The 27998-nt window shown below is 33.6% G+C and overlaps 4 protein-coding genes and 1 non-coding gene across 6 annotated transcripts in view; 1 reads left to right on the plus strand and 4 right to left on the minus strand.

Annotated features, from left to right (window-relative positions):
* The window catches only part of LOC110993954 (phosphatidylinositol 3,4,5-trisphosphate 3-phosphatase and dual-specificity protein phosphatase PTEN), a 54416-nt gene extending 49981 nt beyond the window's left edge, over positions 1-4435 (plus strand). For both annotated transcript variants that reach the window (XM_022260394.2, XM_022260395.2), the window contains one exon: positions 382-4435. In XM_022260394.2, the coding sequence (XP_022116086.1) occupies positions 382-385 (4 nt within the window). In that variant the 3' untranslated portion in view covers positions 386-4435. The remainder of the gene's footprint in view (positions 1-381) is intronic.
* A 719-nt stretch (positions 4436-5154) lies between these two features.
* Positions 5155-8533, minus strand: LOC110993902 (N6-adenosine-methyltransferase non-catalytic subunit). The gene is made up of 7 exons (XM_022260305.2): positions 8327-8533; positions 7764-7928; positions 7448-7648; positions 7077-7233; positions 6586-6738; positions 6202-6358; positions 5155-5422 (listed from the first exon to the last, which is right to left on the minus strand). The coding sequence occupies exons 1-7, from the start codon at positions 8390-8392 to the stop codon at positions 5173-5175; spliced, it is 1149 nt and encodes a 382-aa protein (XP_022115997.1). The 5' UTR covers positions 8393-8533; the 3' UTR covers positions 5155-5172.
* Positions 8534-11232: 2699 nt separating this feature from the next.
* LOC110993890 (zonadhesin) lies at positions 11233-14413 on the minus strand. The gene is made up of 5 exons (XM_022260291.2): positions 14206-14413; positions 13865-14068; positions 12595-12822; positions 11955-12161; positions 11233-11432 (listed from the first exon to the last, which is right to left on the minus strand). The coding sequence occupies exons 1-5, from the start codon at positions 14240-14242 to the stop codon at positions 11233-11235; spliced, it is 876 nt and encodes a 291-aa protein (XP_022115983.2). The 5' UTR covers positions 14243-14413.
* A 2837-nt stretch (positions 14414-17250) lies between these two features.
* Trnad-guc lies at positions 17251-17322 on the minus strand. Its single transcript has one exon. It is a non-coding gene; the product is annotated as a tRNA-Asp (tRNA).
* Positions 17323-17802: 480 nt separating this feature from the next.
* Positions 17803-27998, minus strand: part of LOC110993952 — a 93052-nt gene continuing 82856 nt past the window's right edge. Inside the window, exons 6-10 of the mRNA XM_022260391.2 lie at positions 21989-22161; positions 21589-21811; positions 21177-21510; positions 19961-20981; positions 17803-19674 (exon numbers count right to left, since the gene is read on the minus strand). Of these exons, the coding sequence (XP_022116083.2) occupies positions 19463-19674; positions 19961-20981; positions 21177-21510; positions 21589-21811; positions 21989-22161 (1963 nt within the window). The 3' untranslated portion in view covers positions 17803-19462. The remainder of the gene's footprint in view (positions 19675-19960; positions 20982-21176; positions 21511-21588; positions 21812-21988; positions 22162-27998) is intronic.

The raw sequence follows: 27998 nt of genomic DNA on the forward strand, positions 1-27998 counted from the left end.
TAACATTCATCCGCTGTACAGCTTCGCAGAACCGACACACACATGCCACAGACTCATTTTAGCGCCTTTTAGGCCATGTTCTATATTTGAATTATCGTTGATTATCTACGATAATTCAAACGTAATCTGTGGTGTGTGCACTGACCTCTATTATGCTATGGTAAAGATTTGCAATAAACCTTTCTTACTACGACGCAATTTAGTTTATAGAATTGAAGTATATGTTTAAAGATTAAAAAAAATATTTGCCAATAAAGGGCTGTCATAAAATTATTAGGTGTTGTGTTAACTTTATTATTTCGTCACTTGAATTTGCAAATCTTTTTTAATAATAGAGGTCGAATGTAACGCTCGGTGGCTTACATGGGTTTCTCATTTCAGGTGAATCTACATACTTGTGATTGGCGATTTTAACGACATTGATCCCTAACAAGGTGGCGTAGAGACAAAACTCCTAGTGATCGAAAAACTTAGTGTTCTGTGTGTCTGTGTGTAGGTATAGGCTTGTGCCATCCCCTGGACTGAGCTAATTTTAAGCAATTTTTACAGATTGATTCTTAATTTCGGGATCATAGACTGAGCCAGGCCTGACGTATTACAGTGTCCACTGTAGAATATAGCTCGGTGACAGATGTCATAGAATTTGCTCAAGTCTATGTTTTATGGAATTTAGTGTTGCCGCTCTTTCTGGATAAACGCGTGGCTCAGTTTATAATCTGTGTTAATAAATTTCCACTTGATTAACTAATATTCGCTTGTGGTACGTGTCATGGGAGTTTATTTTTAATAACTAAGAAATGTGAATAAAAGTGGTTATGGTTTTTATTGTAATGTTGTGAATATATCACCTGTCTGTTTAAGAGTCGATCTGTCAAAAACGTACGAATGTTGGGTGTGTGACCACGTGGTACTTGATCGTGATCTCGTGATCACGGGTGACCAGTTTCGTGATTGACCACGTGCGAGAGATGTCACAATTGCGTATAATGAGATTACAGTTGTTTCTTAATTTTGGTATTTTTATTGAATTTCGTTACAATTTGCAAATGCATTTTTATAGGTTGACAAATACACTCGTATCAAATTCAATTCAGCGTTATCACAAAATCTGTCAAATCGCATGACAGTGACAGCTTGTCTATACACAGTACTTTGATGTGACAGCTGTTATTTGCTGAAGTTTAAATAATTTGTAGTTAAATTGGCTAGGATATATTCGTGTTTTTATTGTAAATTCCAAAAACTCGAAATCGTTTTACGAAATGACTACATATACATTGTATGAAGGAGTACAAAATCATATTAGTAATTGTTTTATAATTTTATAATATTTAATTTAAAATTTTCCCACCTGACCTCTCGATATTAAATTGAAAACATGCCTACAATGGTAAAAATTATCCGACTATTTCTTATTTACCTATCTATCTCATAATCTACTGAACCGATTTTGATGATAATGATTTTCTATATAGGTTTTTAAGTCTGGTACTCATATTTTGCATACTTAACAAGTACCCTCATATAATTAAAAACTGAATATTAAAAAAAACCTATTAAGTATTAGTCTCTATCAAATTATGTTGTTGCTATCAAAGGGACAGAAGTGCCTGTCTAACTGTGTTAAGTGTTCTCTCTAGGTCAGATATTATTTTATATCTTCTGTAGCGGGTTTTGCGGGTAGATGTGGCACATATTTTGAGTATAAAGACTTTCTATATGAACATTTACCATTCGCTCGTAAACCAGCCTTAGACCCAAAAAGTCAGCGTATCAATCCGATGCCTGATCTAGGTGAACCTGCTTATTATAAAACACATCTGAGGCCAGACCTGAATGGTTGCAGCGTTACTGATATATTCGATTATATCTTCACAAATTGATCGCCATTTTAATATATTTAAATCATCATTATATTAATTTTCTATAGGAATTTTAAAAACACGAATGTAAGTCGGTACAAGGCATGTTTTTATGTTTGTTGAGTAATCGTTATAAATATCAATAAACATTTTCTAAGTTCAAAGATCTCATTGACACCTGGCCGTGTCTACAGTTGTGTTGACGAACTGATTGCATATACATTGTTTATGTGATTTTTGGTATATAGCTATTGAATTAGCCAGGAGGTTGCTTCTCACCTGATGGCAAATATCTTGGCAATATAAAATATAAATTAATAATATTTGAATACTGCTTACTTTATCCCCTTCGATGTGGAATGAATTCTTCAACTGTAGACATAGCTATTTAAAAACGGTGGCCTAGTGATAAATTTCATTCATAAAAACTCGTTTTTTATTAACAATTATTACTTAGAGACTACCCTCTACTATTCTACCCACGTTTTTAAATATAGAAACAGTTTTTTTAGTTTCCGTTGTAAACGGGGCGTGAAGGCTGACATCGGCCTAAGTGTCTCAATTTTTGACACTAAAAAAATCTACTTTGTTTATTTACGCACTGATAGACGCTGTCACGTGAGTAATTGATAGTGCTCTAAGAAGGTTATCTGTGAATGACCTGTCAGTGCGCAGGTTTAACGGGGACTACTTTTTAAAGGATTTAGAATTCTAATGCATCTTAACTATTGACATACCTACGGTATTTTATTTTGTATATTGTGTAATTTTATAATTTTATACTTGTGTGCCGCGTGTAACTTGATGAGGCTACATTTCTTCCGAGCATGTTTTGCTAAATTTTAGAGAATTGATTTTTGCATGTTACTTATGAGTTATACGATTTGAGAGCCATCTTAAGTGAAAAAAAAACCTTATTGTTCGAAGTTGTGCAATTGCTGTTACGAATGGTAAGATGTGAGGCTGTAACTGACAGTTCGCTTGTGTCACATTTGAACCTGAAGTTTGACAATAGCATCGGTGACGTTTATTACTCATAAAGCAGATCTGTCAGCTGTTAATTGCATATTGAGTGTGACATGGATTCAAATTCATAATAAATAATGGGGTTTACGAAACAGCCACAGCATGTAAGATAAGTTGCTGAATTTCTAAGCCAGCAGTCAGTGCGGACATAGCCTTATTGTTCTGATTTCTATGACGTTTAGGTTCGATGAATTGTTTGAAGCAAAAGTAACCTAGTGTATGTGTTTTATTTCATAGGTTATTTTTGTATTGAAATTCTCAGTGTTTGAAACGCACTCGTTGTGTAGTTTATGATCGGCAAAGGAGTTAGGCGTAGGTTAGGCGGTAAGGTAGGTTAGGAACGTCATAGAATCGTCCGAACGGAATGCAGTGTTGATAAAGGGGCTACCGACTTCCAATTGTTTTAATTTATAAGTATTATCATCACAAAATTGTAAAATATTTAAACGGTTCGCCCCTTTGTTTAAAGTTAAGTGGGCTCAGCTGTCCCGAATGCTTCCAGTCTGAAGAATATGTTTAAGTTTCATCAATTGTCTCATTAATTAGTTTATAATTTATTTTTAAACGCTTTTCACGAAACCCGCGCGCGCCATTTTGTTTTCGAATTTGTAAATATAGATTATATAAGTCGAATAAATGAAGCGAATTTGAATCTATTTGGCGTCCGTATTTTTACGCGTTTATCAAGTACAAATTTAGATGTTAGTGCGTTGCTTTCTTTGAAAGTCATGTTTAGTTTAAATCCCCATTCCAAGTAATTTTGTTTTGCATGAGAATTCGTTATCGGTCGCTCCCTTCCCCTTGTCCTTCATCAAAGGTTTAGCTTTAAAGATTGTTGTTTGCCTTATAAGAAAAATGTGATCTTATGACGATTATACTAGAAGGGTGTCGCTAGAGGCCCGAGCGCCATCTTTCGAGCTGGGACTGAAGCATGTTGATTGATAATTACTTGAGTATGTAATTGTTTGAAGCTCCTGTTACTCGAACGGTGTGCGCTCGCGTCTCTAAATGAAAGAATATGCCTTGTATAATGATAACAAAATGAATTATGTAATATAAGACTTGACAATGGGCCGTGTTACTGTAGTCAGAGGAGTAAGTCAATTGGATACTAGCGCCGGAGCTACGCCCGACTTACATTATACCAAGCACTTCTAAAATCCATTATATTTTTGGAAGAGGAAAGCTAAGTTTTAAAGATCTAAAATCTTGATTCACCGCTCAGATGTAACTCGGTGCACTTGGGGCCTAAATTTTAGGCTAACGGGTGTACAGTAATTTAAACGAAACTGCTCAAAAATCTCAGATTTTTTTTTATTGAATTCCTAAGCGAGCGAAGCGCCGGCGCATAAATTTTTATGAATCGTAAATTCTTAGTTTCACAATAATTAAAATAATAAAAGAACATGTAAATTTTTCTAATCTTAGTAAGTAAAAGATCTCATATGTCATATTTTTGTTTTGTCTTTTTTATATTTTGATGAACTTCAGAATAGTCGAGTTGATTTAAAGACAACCTATGTAAAATAAATATATTGATGTATATAGTTTTGTGTTTTATTTACTTTTTTTGAACAGCTGGATAAGAAACGATGAAGCCGTCTGAATGTGATTAGAAACATTAAACTGACTTCGATAATTTAAGACTTTCTGTCAGAAATTCTGAAAATTTCACAGAAATGAGTCAACTTGATAACCGCCTTTTTTGAATTAGTCAAAATCCGTCAATTAATGCATGCAACAAACATACTGTGGCAAAATGCAATTTGTATTAGCCTGGGATCACTTGTTAGACGCCCTAGTCGTTAGCCTTTTTACAACTTTATTTTATTATTATTTATATTATTATTAACAGATTTTATGACATGATTGAGGCAAATCCAATAGTTTTACCTTCGTAACTTGAAAACTATCAAACTGCGGCAAGTCTCGCCCTCAGCCGAAACACGCAGTCCGCCTTTCTTTTAACAATTGGAGACAAGTTTATCTTGGTGTCGCAATAAACTAGTTAAATCTGAGAGTTAATTGAATCTCTAGACAGTTAATTAAAGATATTCAATCAAGTAAAGTAGCTGAAGACTTTAAATGGGCTTCACTGAAGTAGGCCTACACCCAACTTGGAGTTCCAGACGAGAGTTAAATACTGGAAATAAAAGGCTTTTTTATTTTTATTTATTCAATCAAGTCGCTAGTGCCGTTAGACAAGTGACTGAACGTTTGACGATTCGTCTTAGATAGGTATTGATTAATAAAAAACAGTTACAGAATATATATTTATTGAAGCTTAACCTATAGATCCCCTGCCCCTACCCCTGCTGCGGAAACCCCCCCTTCCCCTAGGGCGAGTGCCCTTACTAGTGTTCGGAGGGCTCTTGGGGCGAAGCGCCTCAATTCGCTCCGTACAGCCGGTCGTTTCGCGGCCTTCGTTGAAGTAGGAAGCGTATAAATCAGCGTTGAAATTGGAGTTCGTCAGTTCATGACCAATTGTCACCCACCCTGGACGGATGGTTGAGTCACGACCGAATAAATGCAGTCTACAAAGAAAAATCAAATAACAAACGTAAATAAATTATTTAGAACTCGGCCCTTTATGAGAGTTGGTCTCGAATTTTATTTATTTTATATGCGGGTAGGATAGATGTGAGTGCTAATGCGCACAGAAATATCCATTGCACAACTGAGATTCGAACGCACGTCCCCAAGGTTAAATTCTGCGTGTGTATTTTACAGAGAAATGATATAAGTTGACAAGACTTGTATGTAATTGTAAGATTCGTGGTTTTGTTAGAAAGCTGATATGAATCAACTGGAGAGTACACAGCACTTTCTTTTGCGAACTAGAACTGTGGAATCGACTCCCTGAAACGACCTACTCTACCCTCAAAGGACGGCAACGCACCTAAAAATGGGTGTCCATTGGCTGCGATGACTGTCCATTTTGGGCGTTTCGTTTGTATAAAAAAATACACTAACCCACTTAATGATCAATAGATCTGATAGATAAATATAAAAAGAGAGAATGATAGAGATAAAAAAATAAAATGGATTAAATAATTTTCCTGAAAATAGTTTTTAATTCGATTGTATTAATCAACACAATTAACAGATACTGTTTAAAATTATATCTGTCTATCAGAACACAGTATGCATTTTATAACGAACGTACAAAAAAGGCCAGCAACACACTCGAGAGCCCTCTAGCATCGAGAGTGTCCATGGGCGGCGGTATCACTTAACATCAGGTGAGCCTCCTGCCCGTTTGCCCCCTGTTCTATAAAAAAATAGATAAAGGCAGAAAAACTATCTAACATACCTTCTCCGGCCAAGACAAAAATGCTCCATAATATGAAATATCTCAATGGGTTTTTCCGTGGAACCAAACTCTTGATCCTCGGATATAATCAAGTCTATATCAACATTTGCATGAATAAAATCACCATCCACCGAACGACGAACTGTTCCCTTTATACCTTAAAATTAATAAATTACACAAGTCAGAATGGTATCGTTATTATGGATATTATTGGTAAAATTTATTTGTATTTACTATATACTTTTATAAAAGACTTCATATAAACACTGCTAACTTTTACTAAATTTTTTTTTTCTTCCAAGTATTATTATCATTTGATTTTAAATAAATAGAACTTTGATCACAAAACAAATCTTCTGGAAATTCTCTTAGTTAAAGACTCACCCATAAGACAGTGCTCCTTGGTCCGTTGGAAGACAGCATTGTGTTCGAGGTTTTTAGAGTGTCCCGGGTTCTTTATATTCGTCTTTATCCAACAAATATCTTCACAGCGACGAAAACCCCACTTTTTAAGGCACTCACGACCCATGTCTAGCCCTGAAAATGTGAGAATATAATTTTGATGAACAAGGCTAAAGAACTCTGGTTTAGTTTATAAGAAATTTAATAAATTAACTAAAATTTGTTGTTTGTTCTGATGTCTAAACGAATTTAGATGAGTAAAATCGTTAATAATATGGACAGAAGTAAACAAACAGCTATAGAACAAAGAAAATGAAAAGTAATGGAAACTTAGCAACACTAAATAAATTTAAAATAAAAATTTGAAGTTTTGGCATAAATTATTTTTTCAGTAAGAGATTTTTTCCATGCCCCCTGAAAAGAAAACAAAGAGAGTCAACCTTTGCCTTATCCTCCACAGCCACATAACTTACCTTCTGAACTTCCACACCAAAGGAACACAAAAGATCGAGGTTGAGCAATATGATGCAATTCCAAGGCTAGAACATCTTTCCACCTCCAACCTGCTCCTAAGGGTGGCTCCACTAATATAACATCAAACTTCACACCCATTGTCTTCAAGTCAAAAGTCTGCAGATGTTTTCAATTACTTTAACAATTAAATATAATAATTTTTAGTATGGTGTGCTCTCTTGCACATTTCTCTTGCCAAAAGATTTAGCTTAATTTTAATACAAAAATTATACTATGCAGTTTATGATGGTATGAATCAACACAACAAAAAAAATATCAGACTAACATTTGATAAAATAGGTCAATTTAGAGTATTTAATATATTTTTCACCTTTAGGTCACACTTAAGATACATAGGTGGTGTTGCAGTACGAGAAATCAGCTCATCTTTCAACTTAATTAACTCTCGTAATTTAGGATACTCTTCAAACCTGTCAGCAAGTCCCACATCACGTATAAAGTTCTGTGGTCTCTGTCCTGTGTCCACAAAATGTTGGCAGTAGTCATTATGAGGATTTGATGACTGTGTACCCTAAAATTAATAGAAATTAATTAATCTATAATATATAGTAAGAGAAACCCATTTCATTTTTATATTATAGGCATGCCAGGAAGATCAGCATTTAAACTAAAGATAGTTCACTAACCTTCAAAAATGTTGATGAATCTGTGTAAACTAAACTATCAGGCTCCTTTGGTGTAGGCTTTTCACTGCCACTAGCACTGAAACCTGCTGTAGCTTGTTTTTTTGGTAAAACATCCAAACCTGTACCAAGGGCATGCCGCAATTCACTTACACTAGACACACCAAGCTGTAACAAGTCTAAATATAACAGACTTTTCTATGGTATATGTTACTAAATCATAAATTGCTGTGTGTAAACTGTAATGACCATAATTTCAGAGGAATAGAAAGTTTGAATCTTTAAATATGATTTAACAATTTAATAATGTATACCATTACATCTTTATATTTTATAAAACAAACATATTACAGATTTCAAATAATTCTTCATTGCTAATATAACGACTGCTTATATTCAATCAATTTGTCTGACTAGGTAGGAAAGATTACTTTGGATACATATGGCATTACTTTGTATTTTATTAGATAACGGCGGTAACTATACGATATATTCAGTAAACAAAACAATTTATTTGTAACAACTAATACGGCGTTCTGTAATTTTATGGTTACTTTTCAACAAACCGTTTGTGCAAGTAGCTTCTTTCGCTTTTGAGATCTTTCTCGGAGTTCTTTTAATTTTTCACTCATGTTTGGTATTCACTTAGCGTCGTTATATTAAAAACTCGGGCAGTGTGAAAATAAAAATGAGTAAGTATCACTATTTCTTTTAAAACAAAATTAAAAGGTCAACAACATCATCCGTCGAGAAAGGTATACAAATTACATCCACATTCCACAGATAGTCTGACAGCGTTCCTCGCTGTGATGTGTTCCACAGGTTATATCTGTTAATGCTCTGATAACTGATTGCAGAAGGAAACTTCTTTTTAAATTAATTATGTATTATTAAGGTAAAAGCCCCAATAGATGATTATATACCAGTACTAGCGACTCGCCCCGGCTTCGCACGGGTGCAATGCTGATACTAAATACACTACAGAAAATCTGTGAACGTTGTATATAAAAATGTGGGTTATCCATAAGAGATAGACATATACAATCAGGGACTTTTCTGTAGAAATTTTCAATGCGTACAATACTTAGTACATTATTTTGATAAAACTCGTAGGGTTCAGCCTGCGTTTGCAATGTAAGCGGAAAAAATGTAATTATTTACGACATCACATTAGAAACCTCAAAAATAACAGTACTTCTCCACTATTTAATGGATGTTATTATACATATAAACCTTCCTCTTGACTCTATCTATTAAAAAAAACCGCATGAAAATCCGTTGCGTAGTTTCAAAGATTTAAGCATACAAAGGGACATAGGGACAGAGAAAGCGACTTTGTTTTATAATATGTAGTGATATGATGACTCATGGAGTCTAGTATTTTGTACGTGATAATAATAATAGTATGAAATAATAAAAAATCTGCGTTTATTGCACACGTTACGCGATAGAATTTCCATCTAAAGTTCTAAAATGTAACTAATAAACCAATAGCGTGTATTTTTTTCTCGATCTTCCTCTCTCATTCTCTCTCAATCGATCTCAATCGCTCTCTCCCTTTTCTTCAAAAAAAACGCTGCTCATCTTCGTGACGTTCCGTAAACATTTTACCCTCATGCGCCTTAAGAAGTTTAATTTCAAAAATACATAAAATAAATTAAACTAAAAGGATATACTCATAAATTTTCAGACAAATTTAGATGGGGAAACATTGGTATAATTATTGTTGCTTCAACTCACGAAGTCTAAATCACCTAAATATTTAGGATTTTATATTGATATTATATAATAGAAAATGTGCCAACCAGGAATTTGATGAAAGTTTATATATATATTTACCATTATTATATAAGTATGCGAAAAAAACCAAAATATGTAAAATAACATGACTTTCAAATATGTGATCAATTTTTTGAGTAAAATAGTCAATATGATTTTAAAAATAGCTTGAATATCTACCTATAGTTGTCGACATCCGTACACACTGAAACCAAATTTTTACCTTAACCTGTGCTAGCTACATAAAATACTTTGGGACAGTGTTCACAACCTGAAGCGAGGCAATTATCGTACCAGGGCCGAAAAATTATCGTACATTCATAAAAATTATCGTACAAGTCAGGAAAATGGATAAAATACTTTTAAAAATCATATAAAACGTGACAATAATATGTTGGAAATGATTTATAATTTAAATTTGTGTTTTTTAAATTGAAAAAATAATAATTCAAATTAAATATTCGACGTATGGCAAGACCTGAGCGGGGAGTGGACGAGGGCACTTCGAGTGTGATGAACTTGCCAACATTTCGAATTTATAATTCGAATTGAACAACAGTAACAACCAATGAAAGTATTGCGCCATGAAGCAACGGCATGTGATCCTAATAAGACAATGAGGCAATAGATGGCACTAACACTAAAAAACTGTAATTATTATAGGGCTATCTGTGTAATCATCAAATTTTTCATGAGAACGGAAATTAATGTTTAATGTTTAAAGAACTTTATTTCTCATTACAAAACAGAAATATTTTATTTACATGAGAAACTTAATATTAATAATATGTATATATTATATACGAGCGAGATACACGTCGCCATTAGCCGTAAAAATTTTAGTCAGCTATGTTCATTCTAACATGCATCTTTAATGCCTTTTTGAATTTGTCAAACACTCCAATATTGCGAATTTGAGATGGTAATTGGTTAAATAATTGCACACCCTCATACCTAATAGATTTCTTCAAATAATTTGTACGCGGCTTCGGTAAGATAAGCAAACTCGCTCGACGAGTATTGCGTGTCGTTGTGTGTTTGATTTTTTTTAAACGACAAGCAACTATGGATAGAGTTATTTAAAATTTTTTTTATCAAAATACAGGTGCTATATACATACAGTTGTTTAATTGTCATAATTTTCGTTTCTTGGTAGATTTTATTAGTCGGTGTTAAAAAATTGTATCTAAATAATGATTTTATTAATTTATTTTGTAGTGTTTGTAAGTTAGAAATTATGTTTTTACATGCCGTACCCCATATTTCAATTAGATATATGAAATGTGGCTTGACTAAACAATTATAAATTAAATGACGTACGGATTGAGGAATACATTTTGATATTGACCAAAATCTGCCTATAAGTGATTTTAGTTTGGTAATTATGTGTGATATATGAAAGTTCCACTTTAAAATTAATAAACTTTAAAAAAAATAAAAAATTTGAAATTACCGTACAATCTGCGTACGATAGTCGAGTACCATCGTACATTACGATGATAATTTCATAGCTACGTACGCGTAGCTATGAAATTATCGTACATGTACGATAATTATCGTACGGTTGAGAACACTGCTTTGGGATCATTTTATTATCATTTGACTGTGACATTTTATAGGTAGATAAACTAAATTAAAAACAGATGCTATACAATTATTCGATATATTAAACACATCTTATAATTTTATACATTTATAAGGGCGGAGTATTAGTAGTAATATTTCTTTCACATTTATCGGCTGTTACACATTTTCCATCTCTATCTCTTAACAGTCCAAATTTGCAATGACATCCCAACGAACACCGACGCTGACGGAAGCACGCTCGGCGCTCGCAACTTGGTTCACAGCCATACCGACAAACATATTCTTCGTTACGATCGTGGCATGTATCTGGAAATATTTATAAACTCATCAATCATTTTGTATCAGATGGTCCTGCCTGGGTAATAGATAGGACTAAAAATTTACTTAAGCAACGTCAGAATTTTCTGCATTCATTAATATTTATTCTACCCCCTTGATATAAGAACTGGCAGTAAATATTAAATTTTACATTCACTGAAGTATGTATCTTTTTTACGTTCATAAGTGTACAAATTCAAAAATAATTAATTCATGTAGGTAAAATAATGTACACCTATGAACGTCAAAAAAGAAAATAACATTGAGTGCTTCTAATTTTACTGCCAGTTCTCAAATCAAGGGCGTATAACGGAAGAGAAGAATTGCAATAAACTCTCCGCCACTCTTTTTAATCGCCAAGTTTTTTCTTTCATTATAATAACGAGGTATTAGAAGGTTGAGAATATTCTATATATACCAGTATTTGATCAGAGATATGCTTTTTTATTTACCTCTGACTGCCTCACTAAAATAAGGATAAGTATTTAAGCATGATTATGATGTACGTACGTCCGAAGCAGTCCCTCTTTTCCACGCAGTGACCACTCCTATGCCGCAATAGCGGTGGACGACAGAGACAACCTCGCGTGCATACGTCTGGTGGACAGTCAGGGCTGGGTTGCGAACATGTCGCTTCACACCATCCACACCAAACAAACACCTCGTCTTGCTGACACTCTTCTATTGATGGCTCGTTGCCGAAACTCATTATTTCCGCTGCAAAAATAAGTAAATATACCAGCTCACCTGATGCTTTTTAATGTTCTATTTTTACATTTACTGCCAGTTCTCAAATCAAGGGTAGAACGGACGAGAAGAACTGGCAGATGGAACTTGAACTGGGAAGAATAAATACTTTGCCACTCTTTTAAATCGCTAAGCTTTTTGTTTTAAATTTTTAAGTATATATAAGATGTTTGTGAGAAGCTTAACTATAATAATATAAAATAAAAAATATATTAATGAAAAGGACAGAGATTTTTCCTCTATCAGCAATAGGCATGGTGAAAAATGAGCACGCACTAACATTCTCGTGGGAACAACACATATAGTCGAAATAACTAACATCACCGCATATACGCATTCAAATTCGACCAGTTAAAATAATAAAATTGTGTTTACGTGTTATATACTTATAATATTAACCCACCTTTAGGACAGTCATCAAGACGAACGCATCGCCCATCGGGAGCCTTAAAAAACCCATCTTCGCAGAAGCATCCGGTCATACAAGCTGGCTCGCAGCTAGAGTTGGAATCCATACATGTTCTATTACACACTGGGTTGGGCTCCACACATGTTTTCTCACAGGGCTCACATGTTTTATATGTTTGGTGTGAACCACATTTCATTAAATAATGCGTGGTGGTTGTGGTATCTGGGTTTCAAAGGTTATTTGTTAATTGACGGAAGAGGGTATATTGAAGTTTTTTATAGAACAGGCGGCAACCGGGCAGGAGGCTCACCTGATGTTAAGTGATACCGCCACCCATGGATACTCTCAATGCCAGTGGGCTCGCGAGGGCGATGCCGGCCTTTTAAGAATTGGTGCGCTCTTTTCTTGAAGGACTCTAAGTCGAATTGGTTCGGTTCGGTTAACAACTTTGTTACTAAAAATGTTTTTGTAACTACATATATAAACTTTTGTTTTGGGAAGTGTTGGTCTAGTGCCTTCATCGTGCGCCTCACTGCCTTAGGTTGTAGTTTCGATCCCTAATTGTGCACCAATGGACTTGCTAAATGCGCACATAGACAAGAAAAGAAAATACTTAATACATCAATTTAGGTAAGATAAAGTACACTAGCCCACACATTTCCCTTGTTGTGAGCAGCTATTTTGATATGTAAACTGTGACTGTACTTTATGATTTATACATAACACAAATATATAATTAAACTATTTTTAGACAATAAAAATTATTTCTGTATCAGCATACAGGTCAGTATTGCCAGATCCGGGGATATCCCCCTAGATTTAGGCGTTTCTCAACCGAGTTAGGGGCAGAATAGAGGGAAAGAATATTTGGAGATGTTTTAGGGAAAATTTGAAACACGCCCAGTACAGTTTTTTGCTATTGTAAATTACGTTCCTGACTTTGGAGCTAAATTGAAGTACGAACACATCGCAAGAATACAATCCGTGTGTTTATCCTTACTAATTGTATATTCGTTTGAAGAGCGATTGAATTAAATGCAACTTCTACAATTACATTAAAATTCAGTAGTTATTACTGATCACAATCATTTTTTTTGTATTTAAAGGTTTTTGATAAATCTGTGTCCTAAACATGATGATGGGCGGAGGAGGGGCTTTCTCAACTGCAGCATTCTAGGGGATTTCTAGGGGGTAATCAAATAAGTCTAAACTTAACTTAACTTAATATATATATATTATATGTAGGTATCAAGTTATAACAGACCAGATTGAGAACAATCGCTGGCAGGGACACACTTTCCATTGTGATCTCTGAAAAATCCCAAAGCACAAAAACATTTATTGGAATCACCGCTTGCAATGATAGTACAAGGTTCGTTTCGAGCTGAACAAATTCTGTCGCAGCCAAACTCTTCCTCCAGTTCATTTTCTTTGCAAAGATACGAGACTTCCAAACATAAGTGCAACCCTGAAGCAACAAATCATAGATAATAGATTAGGTCGTAGTCTGTGTCGACAACTTACCGTTATAAACTATAGAATATTTGCATTTGTTGTTATTCTTTATGGAATAATAAACGAAAATTAAAATACTACTAAACTTACCAATTCCAGCTGAAATGATGAACCATGAAAGCAGCATGTTGCCTTGTATCGTGATATTCAGAGATAAAACAAATGACACTTGTCTTTTATTGGATCTTTGTTTGACCAACTTGTAACTACCGAGAAGTTTATTCGTAATTCGTATAATGAATGGTGCTATGCAACACGAAAAAGAAAAGAATCGCGTCCGAATTGTATTATTGTTAGAGGCCAAGATTTACTCAACATAGCAAACAATTTATATTGCGGGAAGAGGTTGAAGTAATAACTACTTTTTGATGTCTATGCTTATATTTATACGCAGTGATTTTATAATGTAACATATTATGATTTTAATTCAATATAATAATCAAATGAATTATAAAAGCTATACTATCGAAGTCGTTAAGTTTAATTACCGTATCAATAAAAGTACAGTTCAGAAGACAAGCATATTTAGTAACCAAAACTATGCTAAGACTAATTTTAAGGGATTTCAAATAACACAAAGTACAAATTTAAAATTTAAACGTTGTAGTGGAAGAGCTGTCATGTCAACGCAATCCTGCCGTGGGTCTCAAGATTAACTAGCGTCAGAACATTTTTTGACTTATTATTATTAAATTACAATTATTTGTTTAAGCATACAGTAAACTATAAGTTTAAAACGATGTTTTCAGTCACTTGACACGAAAGATGATATCTACCGAGACTGTAAAACAACGTTTGATTTTAATTGGTCAACTTTAGTCGACAAGTGACATGTTGTTATTACTGTTTGTCCAATCAAATTAAACGTCTATCGTCTGTGGTTAAAGATTCTAAAGAAGACCTTAAATTTGGGCCTCAGATATCTGTCTTTTCGTTTTGTTTTTACATAAAATACCGAATCAAACAACTAAAATGGAAATGGGCCGGGCATTTGATAAGAAGCAATACGGAAAAATGGACCAAAGAAGTTATGGAATGGTGCCCTAGACATAAAACGAGAAGTAAAGGTAGACAGCATCGTAGATGGGAAGATGATATTAAAAAGGTGGCAGGAGCCACATGGATGAGGAAAGCAAGAGATAGATCTTTGTGGAGAACACTTGGGGAGGCCTATGCTGAAAAGCAAGACAATCAAGAAACCGGTGTCTAATGGGAAATTATTCGATAATATTTACATTTACCTTAATTTAATTTCGTTATTAAGCATAAGTAGTGTATAGAGTAGAAGTAGGATAAAATGTAACTTAAATGATTGTTAATAAAGGCTATATTTATTTATTTATTTATCTGTCTTTTCATGATTTGTCAGTACCCAAAGACTTAGGCCAACACTGATCATGATATGTATATTTAAGTTACTAAAATTGAACACAAAATGTTACACTTTCGAATAATACTTTCATTATCCGAGAAATAATATTAACACTACAATGATTCCTGTGTTGTATTACAATACTAATTCGTATTGTCGATGATTACGCGTCTCACACCTTCACACCACCGTCGGCTTGACCGAGGTATTTTAACACACTCTGTGTTAAAACACGTGTTGAAATTAGTGTTAGTTCGGTATAAGCAGTGTTGGCTAGTAGCTTCAGCGTGAAACTCCTATCCCTGAGGTCGAAGGTTCGAGGCAGGGCTGTGTACTAATGAACTTTCTATCTACGTATTTAACATTTCCTAAGACCCAGACCTAAGAAGATTGTAGAGGCACTGATTTATTTTCAAAATAGTCCTTTATACAAAACAACTGCATTATTGTTACAATTGCTTTAATTGCTTTCATTTTAATCTGGTAAAGTCGTTTAAGCCACACGTTAGATTAGCATTTATTAGGTACTAACGAAACAATCACTGAAAGCCAGCAATTGGCGGGAGATAAGGATCATAACACATGTGTGAGTCAATCACACTTGTATACTAACAAATCTATGCAGATAAAATAAAACAAATTATTTATTTATAAGTTCTAAAACGTGTATGCATAATATTATACAAGAAATTATGACATCACAAATTTTACACTACATATCAATTATATTAGTATATATAGCTAGCAAGAAAAATTAAACTATAATAATAATTATTATAAAATTAAAAAAAGGAACTAAAGCTAAATAGAAACTTAGACCTCATTAAGAGGTTAAAAAAGTTACGTTAAGAAGATTGTTGTAAAATATATCAATATAAGTAAGCAAGTTGGACCATTAAGTAGCAGATAAGCCGTAGGTACGTATAGAAGATATATAAACATTTAATTTTTAAAGCCGGAAGCAAGCAATAAATAAAAGTCAAAAATGAGGGGCGACTTATCAGGACGTGGCACGGATTGCAATTTTCTTAATGCACCTTATCATTTTCCCCGCAAGAGCTCAATGTCACAAATGTTATCGCAAGCTTTTATATTTGAAAGTGTATTGGTCTAAAAAGGATTCCAATAATACTTTCATTACATTTAAGGGGAGGATGCAATATTTAAAATTCCATATTATTAATTAATCCAATGTGATATCAGGTGACGTTAAAAAAAAATTTATAACATTTTTTTAAATTATCTAGCACCAAAGTTTCAGTGTGCTAGTGATGACAAGCATTTTTAAATAAATCAACAAATAAATAAGCCAGTTTTCTGTAGTTGAATTCAAAATTTCAGTTAGAGTGGATAACTATATGTTCGTTTGACATGCTTAAAGGCCGGCTTTCTTGCCTTTATCTTATATATTATGCCTGATTAAGCCTGCATAGTATTAAGTAAAATAATATTCATTCAGCCCTTGCCCTTCCTAATAAAATTATTCCTTACCACAAAAACGTTATATATTCTGTTAGACTGTCTTTGTGTGTATACCTCATTTGTATAATAGTAAATAGCCAATCTGCCGGACATAAATCCCAAGAGACATATGGGACTAGGCCGGATTACCTCGTCTGCCTCTCAGTAAGACCTTTAATACCTCAACGAACCAAAAGCCTGATACGTAATTGATTAAATTCTACATATAAGTTAATTTTTTATATTAAAAATAAATAAAACAAGTCTTCAGTTGTAGTGTTATAGTATAATTCCAAAAAGGACTCTCCGGCGGGGAATCGAACCCCGGTCTCCCGCGTGACAGGCGGGGATACTTACCACTATACTACCGAAGATTATGATCAACGTTTTGAAATATATACTTGTATTATTTATAAACACGAAAATACTACGATTTAATCTTAATTCAAAAAATTTATATCTTTAAAAATATTTTCTCTCCTTTGTGATAAGATTACCATTATCGTCCAAACATGTCTGAAGTAGCCAATAAATATATGACAAATCGATAAACTAATAAAACTATTTTTATTGATAATAAGCATAAGCTAAGAACAAAATGATTGTCCTTTGATGATGATGATGAAAGAAAAGAAATGCAAAGGACTTTAGACCATACACACAGGTTAGATATCCTAGAAGATATATTGTTCTGGGTTAACATACAATATATATTTTAAAAATATTACTACTTCTAATCGTCTAATTATGTAAACGCTGTAATGGAGAGATGCAGAGAAAATTTCGTGGAACGGTGCTGGGATTTTTAGGAATTTATACCAAAAATTAGTTATTTTATAAATAAAAAACGAAACTCATGAAAATGCACTATATTTCGCTTCAGTGGCGTATAAACTACAAACTTTAAAATACAATAGCAACGTAAAGTTTAGAATGCCTTTTTACATAACACCTTAAATAAATAAAAACACCAAACCGTGCAAATACCGAAACCAAAAGTATGGCGGCCATTTTGAAAATAAATTTGGTTTTACACAGATTTACACATTTAAGAAAAAAAAATGTTGATGAATTAAAATAAAAAAATATAGAATTTTGAAATACCAAGAAGAGTAATATTACTCTTTACAAGTTACCCGAAATATCATCAAATATTTGTTTTACATTTAAAGATGCTAAATATGACCGCCATTTTACTAATGACTAGACAAAATCTTTAAAACTGTTGGGGAATAGACATGATTTGGTTTTAAAAAACATATTTTTATATATTCCGGGACGGATAACTATTTTATATCAATTTTAAAATTTTATATATCATTGATTAGCTGGACTAAAAATGTAAAATAAGAAATAGATTAAGCTATCAGATAATTTTGATAATTAACATTCTGTCACTTTATGCACAGAGTAGCAGAAAAAAAAACTTTAAAATGCTAGTTAAAAGCTATCATTGTATAAAAATTCTAAACTTGTATTTATGTTTGTTTAACATTATTTTATCCACATAATACATAATGTATTTTATAACTATTGCTCATCGTTACATACAGGCCTTGCAACACAGATTTGATTGACAAAGATTGGCATGTTATAAAACTAGTTTTTATACACAAAATTAGTAATTAACCGCACATTTATACACTAGTCAAACATTAAAATGAATAAAGGTAACTTATACAAAATTATATGCTACATAGCAAAGGCACGGAAATTAAGTACCTACTTTAAGTTTTACTTAAGATTACTTTGAAACATTAAAGTTTGACTGGGTTTATTTTAAATATTGAAAAGATATGTATAAATGAATTGTTGAATAAATCCAAATATATCGCGTTTTAATTGGAAATTCTTACCCGTTCATACTAGTAGGTTATATCAGCAAAATGATTTTCATATATATATATTTTCCCAGTATAAAAATTTGTATGCAACAGATATCGTAAGGGTAGTTTAGAAGTGCTTTTAAATATTATATTACAAACTAAATTTTGGCACCCTACTGAAAACTAAATTCGTTAGAGCTACACTATTTAGCTGATATATTTGTACATAGGAACGTTATTTATAAGATAAATGTAAGTTAAATTCCCGCTTAATGTGACTACATCAAATGTCATATTGACAGTGCTGTTTTGACAACTGACATTTAGACTTCGACATACACTGTGGTGTTGTTAATGGATTTTTGACCATAAACAATTTATTTACATTATGTAATATACATATTGATATAAAAATAGATGCCTTCGTAATGTTTATCAGGTAACTTATTGTTAAAAGCAAGATTAATTAATAAACACATCAACTGGAAAAAGAAATTGCCTCTTATACTACAACCCTTTTCTCCGTTGTAAGTCTTTAGACGTTTCAGCTAGAAAAAAATATATTTTATGAAATATTTGTCTTTTGTTTTGCGATTCTAGGACTAAAAGAAAGAGACATACACACGCTTTATTTTTTTGATTATGTTGTAAATTTTAACAAGAATGTCATCTCTCAACAGTAATTCAGTCAATTGTCACAGACGCCTGCTAAGACGGCGCGGTCAATGCTCGCGTATTCTTTTCCTGAACGCGGTCTTGTTAAATGGCGATCAGCAGATACGTCGCAAGAAGAGAAAGAGCTGACAGAGAGTGACTCCATGTAATCTGAAGTGTCAGATGCTCCGCTCGATGTGCTCTTGTTCGTCATTTGGCTGTGACGCGCTGTTGAATCTGTGTCACCTGTAATAATAATTAAGTACATTATTATAAAATTTTTTTTTTACGAAATCAACCGGCTTTTTCACTATTATAAGTTTGTCCAAATAAAAGATAATTTATTTCACTTTATAAATTATTTATGGAGATAGGTATTCTGGTAAGCAATTAATTTCTTTGCAAAATAAAGAAAGAAAACTAGTAAATCAAACAGTAAAATGTACTTGGAAATGTTTAAACATGGCCACGGCAGGAGAACCTCTCACATTTGTAATAGTTATTATGTATTGAACAAGCTTTAAAAACCTACCATTTCTTTTCTTTCGCCTCGTTAAAGTGTCGACGTCACAAGAGTTGGATTTGGCCATAGTTGCAACTTCCTCGAATTGAAAGGTCAAATTCTTCAAAGGATCCGATGAACTCGACTTCACAAAGGAAGCGTGCACGGGCGTCAATGTGGCCCTGAATTGTTTGTTTCTCATGTGATTCTTCGAGGACCTCGAATTAGTTACGGGCATCTCAAATTCATTAAAATCACCCCTGTGATGTTTAAGCGATCCGGTGGATACTCCGGAATCGTTTGAACTGGACGAATCCCTATTTTTATCCGATTTACTCGGAACACTGGACGATCGTCTAATTTTAACTGCATCGCGGAAACGTGCAACTAAAATGTTTTCAGTTTTCGGTTCGGGAACTTTGAAATCATCTTTAACTGGAATGCCTTCGTTGATTCGGTTTGTCTTAGACGTTCGCCGGATGACAGTTGGCGTGAAACAAATGCTGGGATTGAGGTCGTCGTCGAGTCGTTTAGTGAAGTCTGCGGAGCTAGAACGCCTAGTGCTTATTGTGTTATCTGTTTCCGAGTGCGTTGGGTCTGATACGTGACTAATTCTGCTAATATTGTCTGAAAGGTTCTTGCTATTACTGGATGAGCTGTTTTCTAATGGCTCCATATGCATGTAATTTAGGTGTTCATTACAACAGTCAGTTGTGTGAGTGTTGTCATGTTCGGGTATGTCTTCTAGCGCATCTAATTCTTCCTGGCTGAATCCTGCGCTTCGTAAAATTCGAAGAGAATTTTCAAATTCATCCAACGTGGCTTTATCTATGTTTGCATAATTTGATAGATCAATCTGTGGTTTCGCTGGAGTGACATTGACATAATTGGAATGATTGTTAGCGCTATCACAAGACTCTACAGTGTTTTGGTTATCGTCGTTTTTGGTTTCGTTATGGTTGCAACCACATGTTTGTCCAATAAGACACTTAAGTTTCTTTGGTGTATCATATAAGCTTGCCGCATCAGCGTGAACATCTGCTGGGTGTTCCTGCAAATTAAAACAACGACAGTTAATATAATACAATATAAATTTTTCTGGAGAAATCCAGAAAAAATTATATTTACAACTGGATCCATCCAGTTTCATGTTGACATAACAAAATTTAATGCATTATTTATATTTGAAGAAAATTTTGATGAAGATCGATTTAATAATTAAGTTCTAAAGGTAAAGACAATTTACCTGTATTAACGGCATAGGGATCTTTGGTACATCGTAGTTCTCGTATGGTCCGTTGAAAGTTTTCTTTCGGCAGCAGCACGGCTTAGGCAGTTGCCAGCATTGGCAGGAGTTCCCAGTTTTCACAGGAACCGTTGGGGTACAACAAGCAACTGGGCTTCCACGTTTAGAATCGAAGCTCTTGTCCAAAAGGCAGCGTGGCACTGAATACTCAGAGGCACTGCCACTGGAACGTGAGTAAATTGATGCCCGGTCCGAGTCAGAACGTTTCTCCATAATATTATCCATGGTCCAGACGGGAGACATCATGGAACCAGGTGTATTTATTGTTGATGACCTGAAACAGTTGAATAAAAATGAGCAATTAAAGCCAACATGACAGTAATTAATATGATATAGTTTGGCGCTTGCATACCTCGCCAAGTGACTGATCTTGCCTACACAACTGGAGCACCTGGGCAAGGACGTCGGTCTCCGGAACTTATCTTCTTCCATACTTGAGTCGAGATCTAGGTGTCCAGATAGACAGTGCATAGTCTGGCTCGAAGGACCAGCCCACGACGGAGACACAGAGCGCATTGACTGATTAAAACAGTCGTCCATACATGAGCTCGTATCGGAATACCGCTTTTCTAAAACTGTAATTAATTATATATAATAAGGGTGCTTTTCAAAAATCAATGAATAAATACCATAAAGCAGAGAAGAATTTCTACTACAAGTCATGTGTTTAACGTTGTCTTTAAAAAAAATCTACTACATACTATATTGTTAATTTTAACGAACATATAATATACTATATCTATTTTACACACCTGAACCACTTCTAGACGCCACGCTGAGACGGGATTGTGCTTCGTGGCTGTACATATTGAGGAGTTCTGTTAATTCCCTAGCACCCTCTGCTGCGAAAACAAATAGGCCTTCGCCTTTACCGCAGCGGGAGCCACCTTCGACGCAGAACCGCTTGTCTACCACGCCGAAACGTCTGCAAAAAAAGGAATCTTTAATGTACATCAACTTGTTTATTATTACAATTTTAAGTTTAACACTTTTGTGTCTGTTTGTGTATGAAGTGGGTAAAGTTAGTGATCGACACGTTGTGATGATGATGCCCGTCAAAGTGACTACATATAAATAAATTCCAGGTTTTATTTTCTGCCACCTAAAAACATTTTTGTTTATACGGTCAAAACCGCAGACATCGTTCAGAACAACATACCGGTTATATTGACCAAAATCAAAGTTCTGAGTTCTATTGTATTCGCTAAATAACAATATCATCGGTTGTTACTTGTGACGACTATCGGTTTTTACAACCAACTATGAGTAGTCCCTTCAATAACCTTTAATAAACCTTATAACCGATTTTGACTGTATATTTAAAAAAAAAACTGTGAAATCGTACATTTTTAAAACATGACAGTTTTAAAAATGTACATGTAAATGGACATCGCAGATGGACTAAGTTTTTAATTGAAAATGATCGTGTGCAACCCAAGTGTACACTATTAACTGGGTGTATTTTGTACTTATGGGGTAGGTTCGACGGCGAAGGCCTAGGTTATTCGTTATAAAAGACGTTGCGGCTGCTGAATTCTGTCTCCGATATATTTATATGTCGCTGAGTGAATTCACAGTAGCGATATTGTGTGTATTATGTGTTTTATAATATATATTTTATTTCTCGACATTATCGTATTAACATATTCTGTTAGGATAATGTATGCATTTCTGTTCTGTAATAAATAAATTTTATAATAATTCAAATGTTTTAACGTTAATAACAGGGCACATTAAGAACGTCTTAAACAATTGTTTATTAGAACTTTAACCAAAGCCCAAATTTGTCATCGATACCAAAACATCAACAAACAATAAAATGAAAGCTGTTAAAGAGATCAAAAGGGGGATGGGCCACCCGTATATAGCAACTAAACTAATGAATGTAATTAAATAACGAGCTCTTTATAATCAGTGGTTTGATTGAAAATAGGTATTCGGTACTGCAAGCATCATCTATTTACCGACGAGTATGCATGGTGAGAGGATGAAGAGACGTATGTCAGGATCGTATCAAGTCGTAATCCCTGGTCTCTCCATACCCATTTGGTACAAAGGCTTGATAATATAAATGAAAATATAATTATTTATTTTTATCTATATCTATCTAGGTATCTATATGTATGTGATAGTTGAATTTAAAGCACGCGTGTATAAATTTTAAGTGTGTATGTTGGTCTACAAATTCATCATATTTAGAAGCATTGTGTATTTATTTGCGTTTGAAACTGAACAGATTTGGATAGACATTTGCGAACTACTTTTTTATAGAACAGGCAATAGGCTCATATGATATTAAGTGATACCGCCGCACATGGACAGTCTCTATACCAAAGGGCTCACGAGCGCGTTGCCGGCCTTTGTCGCTACTAAAAATGCGTCAAATTATTAGCATTTCATAATTAATAAGAAAGTAAACTTATATTATGTTTCAATTCATTCTTTATTCGTAAAATTTTACTAATCGAGATATGCCACATATCGATACCTCCTAAGTATACTGAGTCAACTTACAAATTTAGGTATTTGGTTTTTTTTATATAAACGTACATAATTAACCATGATCTTCACGTTAGTGTTAATTTTTTTTTTAAAAGAACTATAGGTACCGAGATAATTTCACGTATACTAAATCAATTTCAACATCTGTTAAAATCGTACATTGTATACTGATCCAAATAACGTTGTATCAGTGTTCGCGGGGCGTGAGAAGGGACGCATTGATACAAGTTTATTTTGGCTCAGTATACGATGAATGACAGCCAGCGCGCATGCAACTTAAGTTAATATGCTCCTTTCATAAGTTTCTTCCAAGCACTCAAGGAGATAATATTGAGACTACAAAAATATCGGTTTGCAAAACTATGTTCTTGGGAAGTCTTCTAAAGCGACTACCGTGAGACAGTATCGAGATATATCAGTTAATACAAATATCAATATAGGTTTTCATAAATACAAAAAAGGTGTTTGTGAACAATGTCACATTTATGAAAATAACAAGCAAGTTACCCAGACAGATAAATAAAAGCATGAAGAGCATTTAAAAGAAAAAGAGAAAGCTAGAAAAAAAAGATACAGCAGCATTTGATCATCAAAAGAGTCTTAATGTACCTCACGGGAACGTTAGTACTTTTTATTATAAACGGAAACTTATCTTCTCACGATATTCAGTCTGGGATCTCGACAAGGTTATTGTTTTTCATGGCATCAACAGAAAGCAAAGAGATGTGCAATTTACATTTCTATATGTGTTTTTAAGTTTATAGAAGATACGGTGGGTGAAGGTGTCAAAGATTACCGGTTTCGGTCAGACAACCGTGGAAGCCAATATAGAAATAGGATTGTTTTCTTAATGTATCTGTTAGCTAGTTCGAAGTTCTGTATACATATATATTAGCCATCGCTTTCTAATAGTGGGTCACACTCAAAATGAAGGCGACAGTACCATATCCGACGAAAAACCATACAAAGTTATTGAAGTGTCTCAGGATTTAATAAAAGAATTTAATCAAAGTAAGGACTTATAAACAACTGGACAACTACTAATGATGGATTTAAAATGCCTTGAAACAAAGTCACGGAAGTAGTTGTTAAAGCAGAAAATCCATTTAGGATATTTTATAAAACAAGTTACCAAGATGATGCTTACAAGTAGATAGATTGTGTAAAAAAACCTAAAGCTACACCAAATCGAAGAGAGTTGAATTTTAACATAGATAATATTTCTTTAGCTTATCAGACCCATTCCTATTTACCAAAATAAGTACATACAAACACTTCATGGATCTTTGTAAGACACTGGTGATTCCTAAGGAGTATCATTTGTTTTTTTAATAATTTGATTTCAAAAAACTCCAATGGAGCAGATGACAGTGATTCAGACTGATTTTTATACGTTAAATCTTTAAAATTTTCATTTATTTTGATAAACCATAAGGTTTAAAGCTATCCTTTGAGCGTCCTAAACTTTTTATATATTTTTGTTATACATTTATATTATTTTTAATAATATTGTTTAACGTAAGTTCCTATTTTTAGTTCCTATTATTTTTATTGATGTTTGTTACTTTTTATGAAACTTTAATGATACTACATTGATAATTTGTTTTAGTTGCATTGTTAAACTTGTAGTAAGGCTAAATAATATTAACAAAAAGGTTAAAAATTAAAAAGTTATAACTAAAAATACATTATAATTCTTAAAAATGCGTTGTTTTTGTTATTGAGTCTACTTCTTCCTAGCTTTTATTAATTTCGTAAGGTATTAGAAATAAAATTAGTAATGAAAAAGCCTCGATTAATTATATTAGTCCAGTATACGTTGAGGTTTAAAATTCTAACATAGCTAATTACTTTCCTAGTATAATGAGTCAAGTGATGTAATTTCAATATTTTATTATTAAGTGAGACAAAAAACCCCGAAACTAACCAAAAGTAAGATGATAATAATTAAATGATAATCATATTCCATAATATGTTGGTGTAAACTATAGATTTTGATGTACAACGTACATGAATATAACTGGTAGTTAAACCATTTTACTATTGAGTCCCGCCCGTGTATACTAAGTCATGTACATAAAATAGCATTTAAGAACAAAAATCAGCAAACTCATGTTATACCAAAGAAAGAGCTTTCAATCTTTATTATAAAAACATTAAATTTATTCTGAATTAGTTTGATTTCACAAAAATATAAACGATTTGCCTTAAAATGGCTCTCCTGTAAAATTACTAAAATGTCAGTTGACTCATTATACTTAGGAGGTATCGATATGTCACTAAGGGCCTGTTTCACAATGTATGGATAAAGAGCCAAATAGCTATGCAACACATAAATTATTCGAAAGATAAAAGTTCCAAATAAGATACTTCGTATTTCATGACGTATAGCGCTATCTGACAGTCGTGAAACGCAAAAATACTATTTATCCTACCAATAAGTAACAAATAGCTTATTTGGAACTTATCCGGACATTGTGAAACAGGCCCTAAGAGTCTCAAAACCAAAGATGACACACTGATCCCGGGTAGGATCATCGGCTTAATTGGTTGATTTTCTTTAAAATCATAACGAAATTATTCCATTACTCTTAATTCTTAGTGTATTATCTAATATAATAAGCATTTTTGCCTATTAATTTGTCCTATGACATTTCCTTTAACAAATGAAAGGAAATTATGTTTTGTCAAAGCCATCATTTTCTGTCTAAATTAAATTTCCCTTGAGCACAGGTCGGTATTATTTGACCGCGTCGGAATTTCATTTCCTACGAGCTAGAAACTGGCATTGGCAACGCGTAATAAAGTACTGGATTGGTTCTCATTATAATTACTACTAAGACGAGCTAAAACTTTAGTTCCAACTGAGGTCCTACTACTAAAACTTTAAAAAATGTATAATAAAAAAATTGTTGTTTAAGGCGTGATGACGTCATAACAAAACATTGATTATTATTGTATACTTTTAATATGTATAATAAAATTGAATCATTTTTATTGAATTATCACTATTTTGCATGGGTACAAAGAAGGAGTGAGTCCTCGGACGCATAGACCAATCGAGAGGAAGAGATATAGATGCGGCGCACGCGTACAATAAGCGTTGCGGAACAATCGTCTTCTTATAGAGCCATCTCCTTGTGAAGGTAGGCGATAATCAAGGTAATTTTAATTTTTAATACCACGCTTCGAAACAATTACTTGGTGCTTTGGCCAAACCAGTACAAACCAAGTAACCAGTAAGGGGACAATGTGTCAAGCTCATTCGTGCGTGCAGCCGACGTTGGTTCCTAGACGTTGTTAGGTAATTACATTAAATCTATGTCACTATTAACATTATTAGACGATCTGAGAGGAAGTGAAGGCCTCTTCCAAATTCCACCACCTGTCTCTCATTCTCCCCACACCACGTTAGGGGTACATACGAAACATTATAATAAAACATTGCGAAGATTTAGCTTTAATTTCCTTTAATTTAGAGCAGTGTTGGCCTTCAGCGGGCGACTCTCATACCTGAGGTCGTAGGTTCGATCCCCGGCTGTGCACCAATGGAGTTTCTTTCTATGCGCGCATTGAACATTTGCTCGAACGGTGAAGGTAGTGAAAACATCGTGAGGAAACCGACGTGTCTTAGACCCAAAATGTCGACGGCGTGTGTCAGGCACTGGAGGCTGATCACCTACTTGCCTATTAGATTTAAAAATGATCATGAAACAGATTTAGAAATCTGAGGCCAAGACCTAAAGAGGTTGTAGCGCCACTGATTTATTTTTTAGCTTTAATTTTCACGAAAGAACGTTACAAAGTGTTTTCATTAGAGGCATTAATTAAAATAATTAAAACATAGACACATTTGTCAAGCTTTATTCGAGATAAATAGCGAATCGCACATATAATAATACATATTAAATATTTATACAACAGAATTAAATTATGATTGCCGTCTAGTATTCCTTATCTTCGCGACACATCTCGTCTCGGAATCCGAGAGTCTAAGAAAATTGAGCTTTTGTCTTCATTTAATATTCTGATTCCTTTGTCCCCTTTACTTCAACGTTTTATCACTTTGATATTCGTTAAATGCTTTTACAAACAGTTAAATCCATGGTTAACTCGTTTGAGGTTAGTTATTTATATTTTATCTCCTATATACACATGTTTTTAATGGAAAGTTAATTGACTTTAACCCCTGTAAGAGTTTAATATAATATGATAAAAATTATGATTATTGTGCCCTCAAATTTGAGATCTAGGATTTAA

This window comes from Pieris rapae, chromosome 21 (genome assembly GCF_905147795.1).
Source record: "Pieris rapae chromosome 21, ilPieRapa1.1, whole genome shotgun sequence".
Classification (NCBI taxonomy): Eukaryota; Metazoa; Arthropoda; class Insecta; order Lepidoptera; family Pieridae; genus Pieris; species Pieris rapae.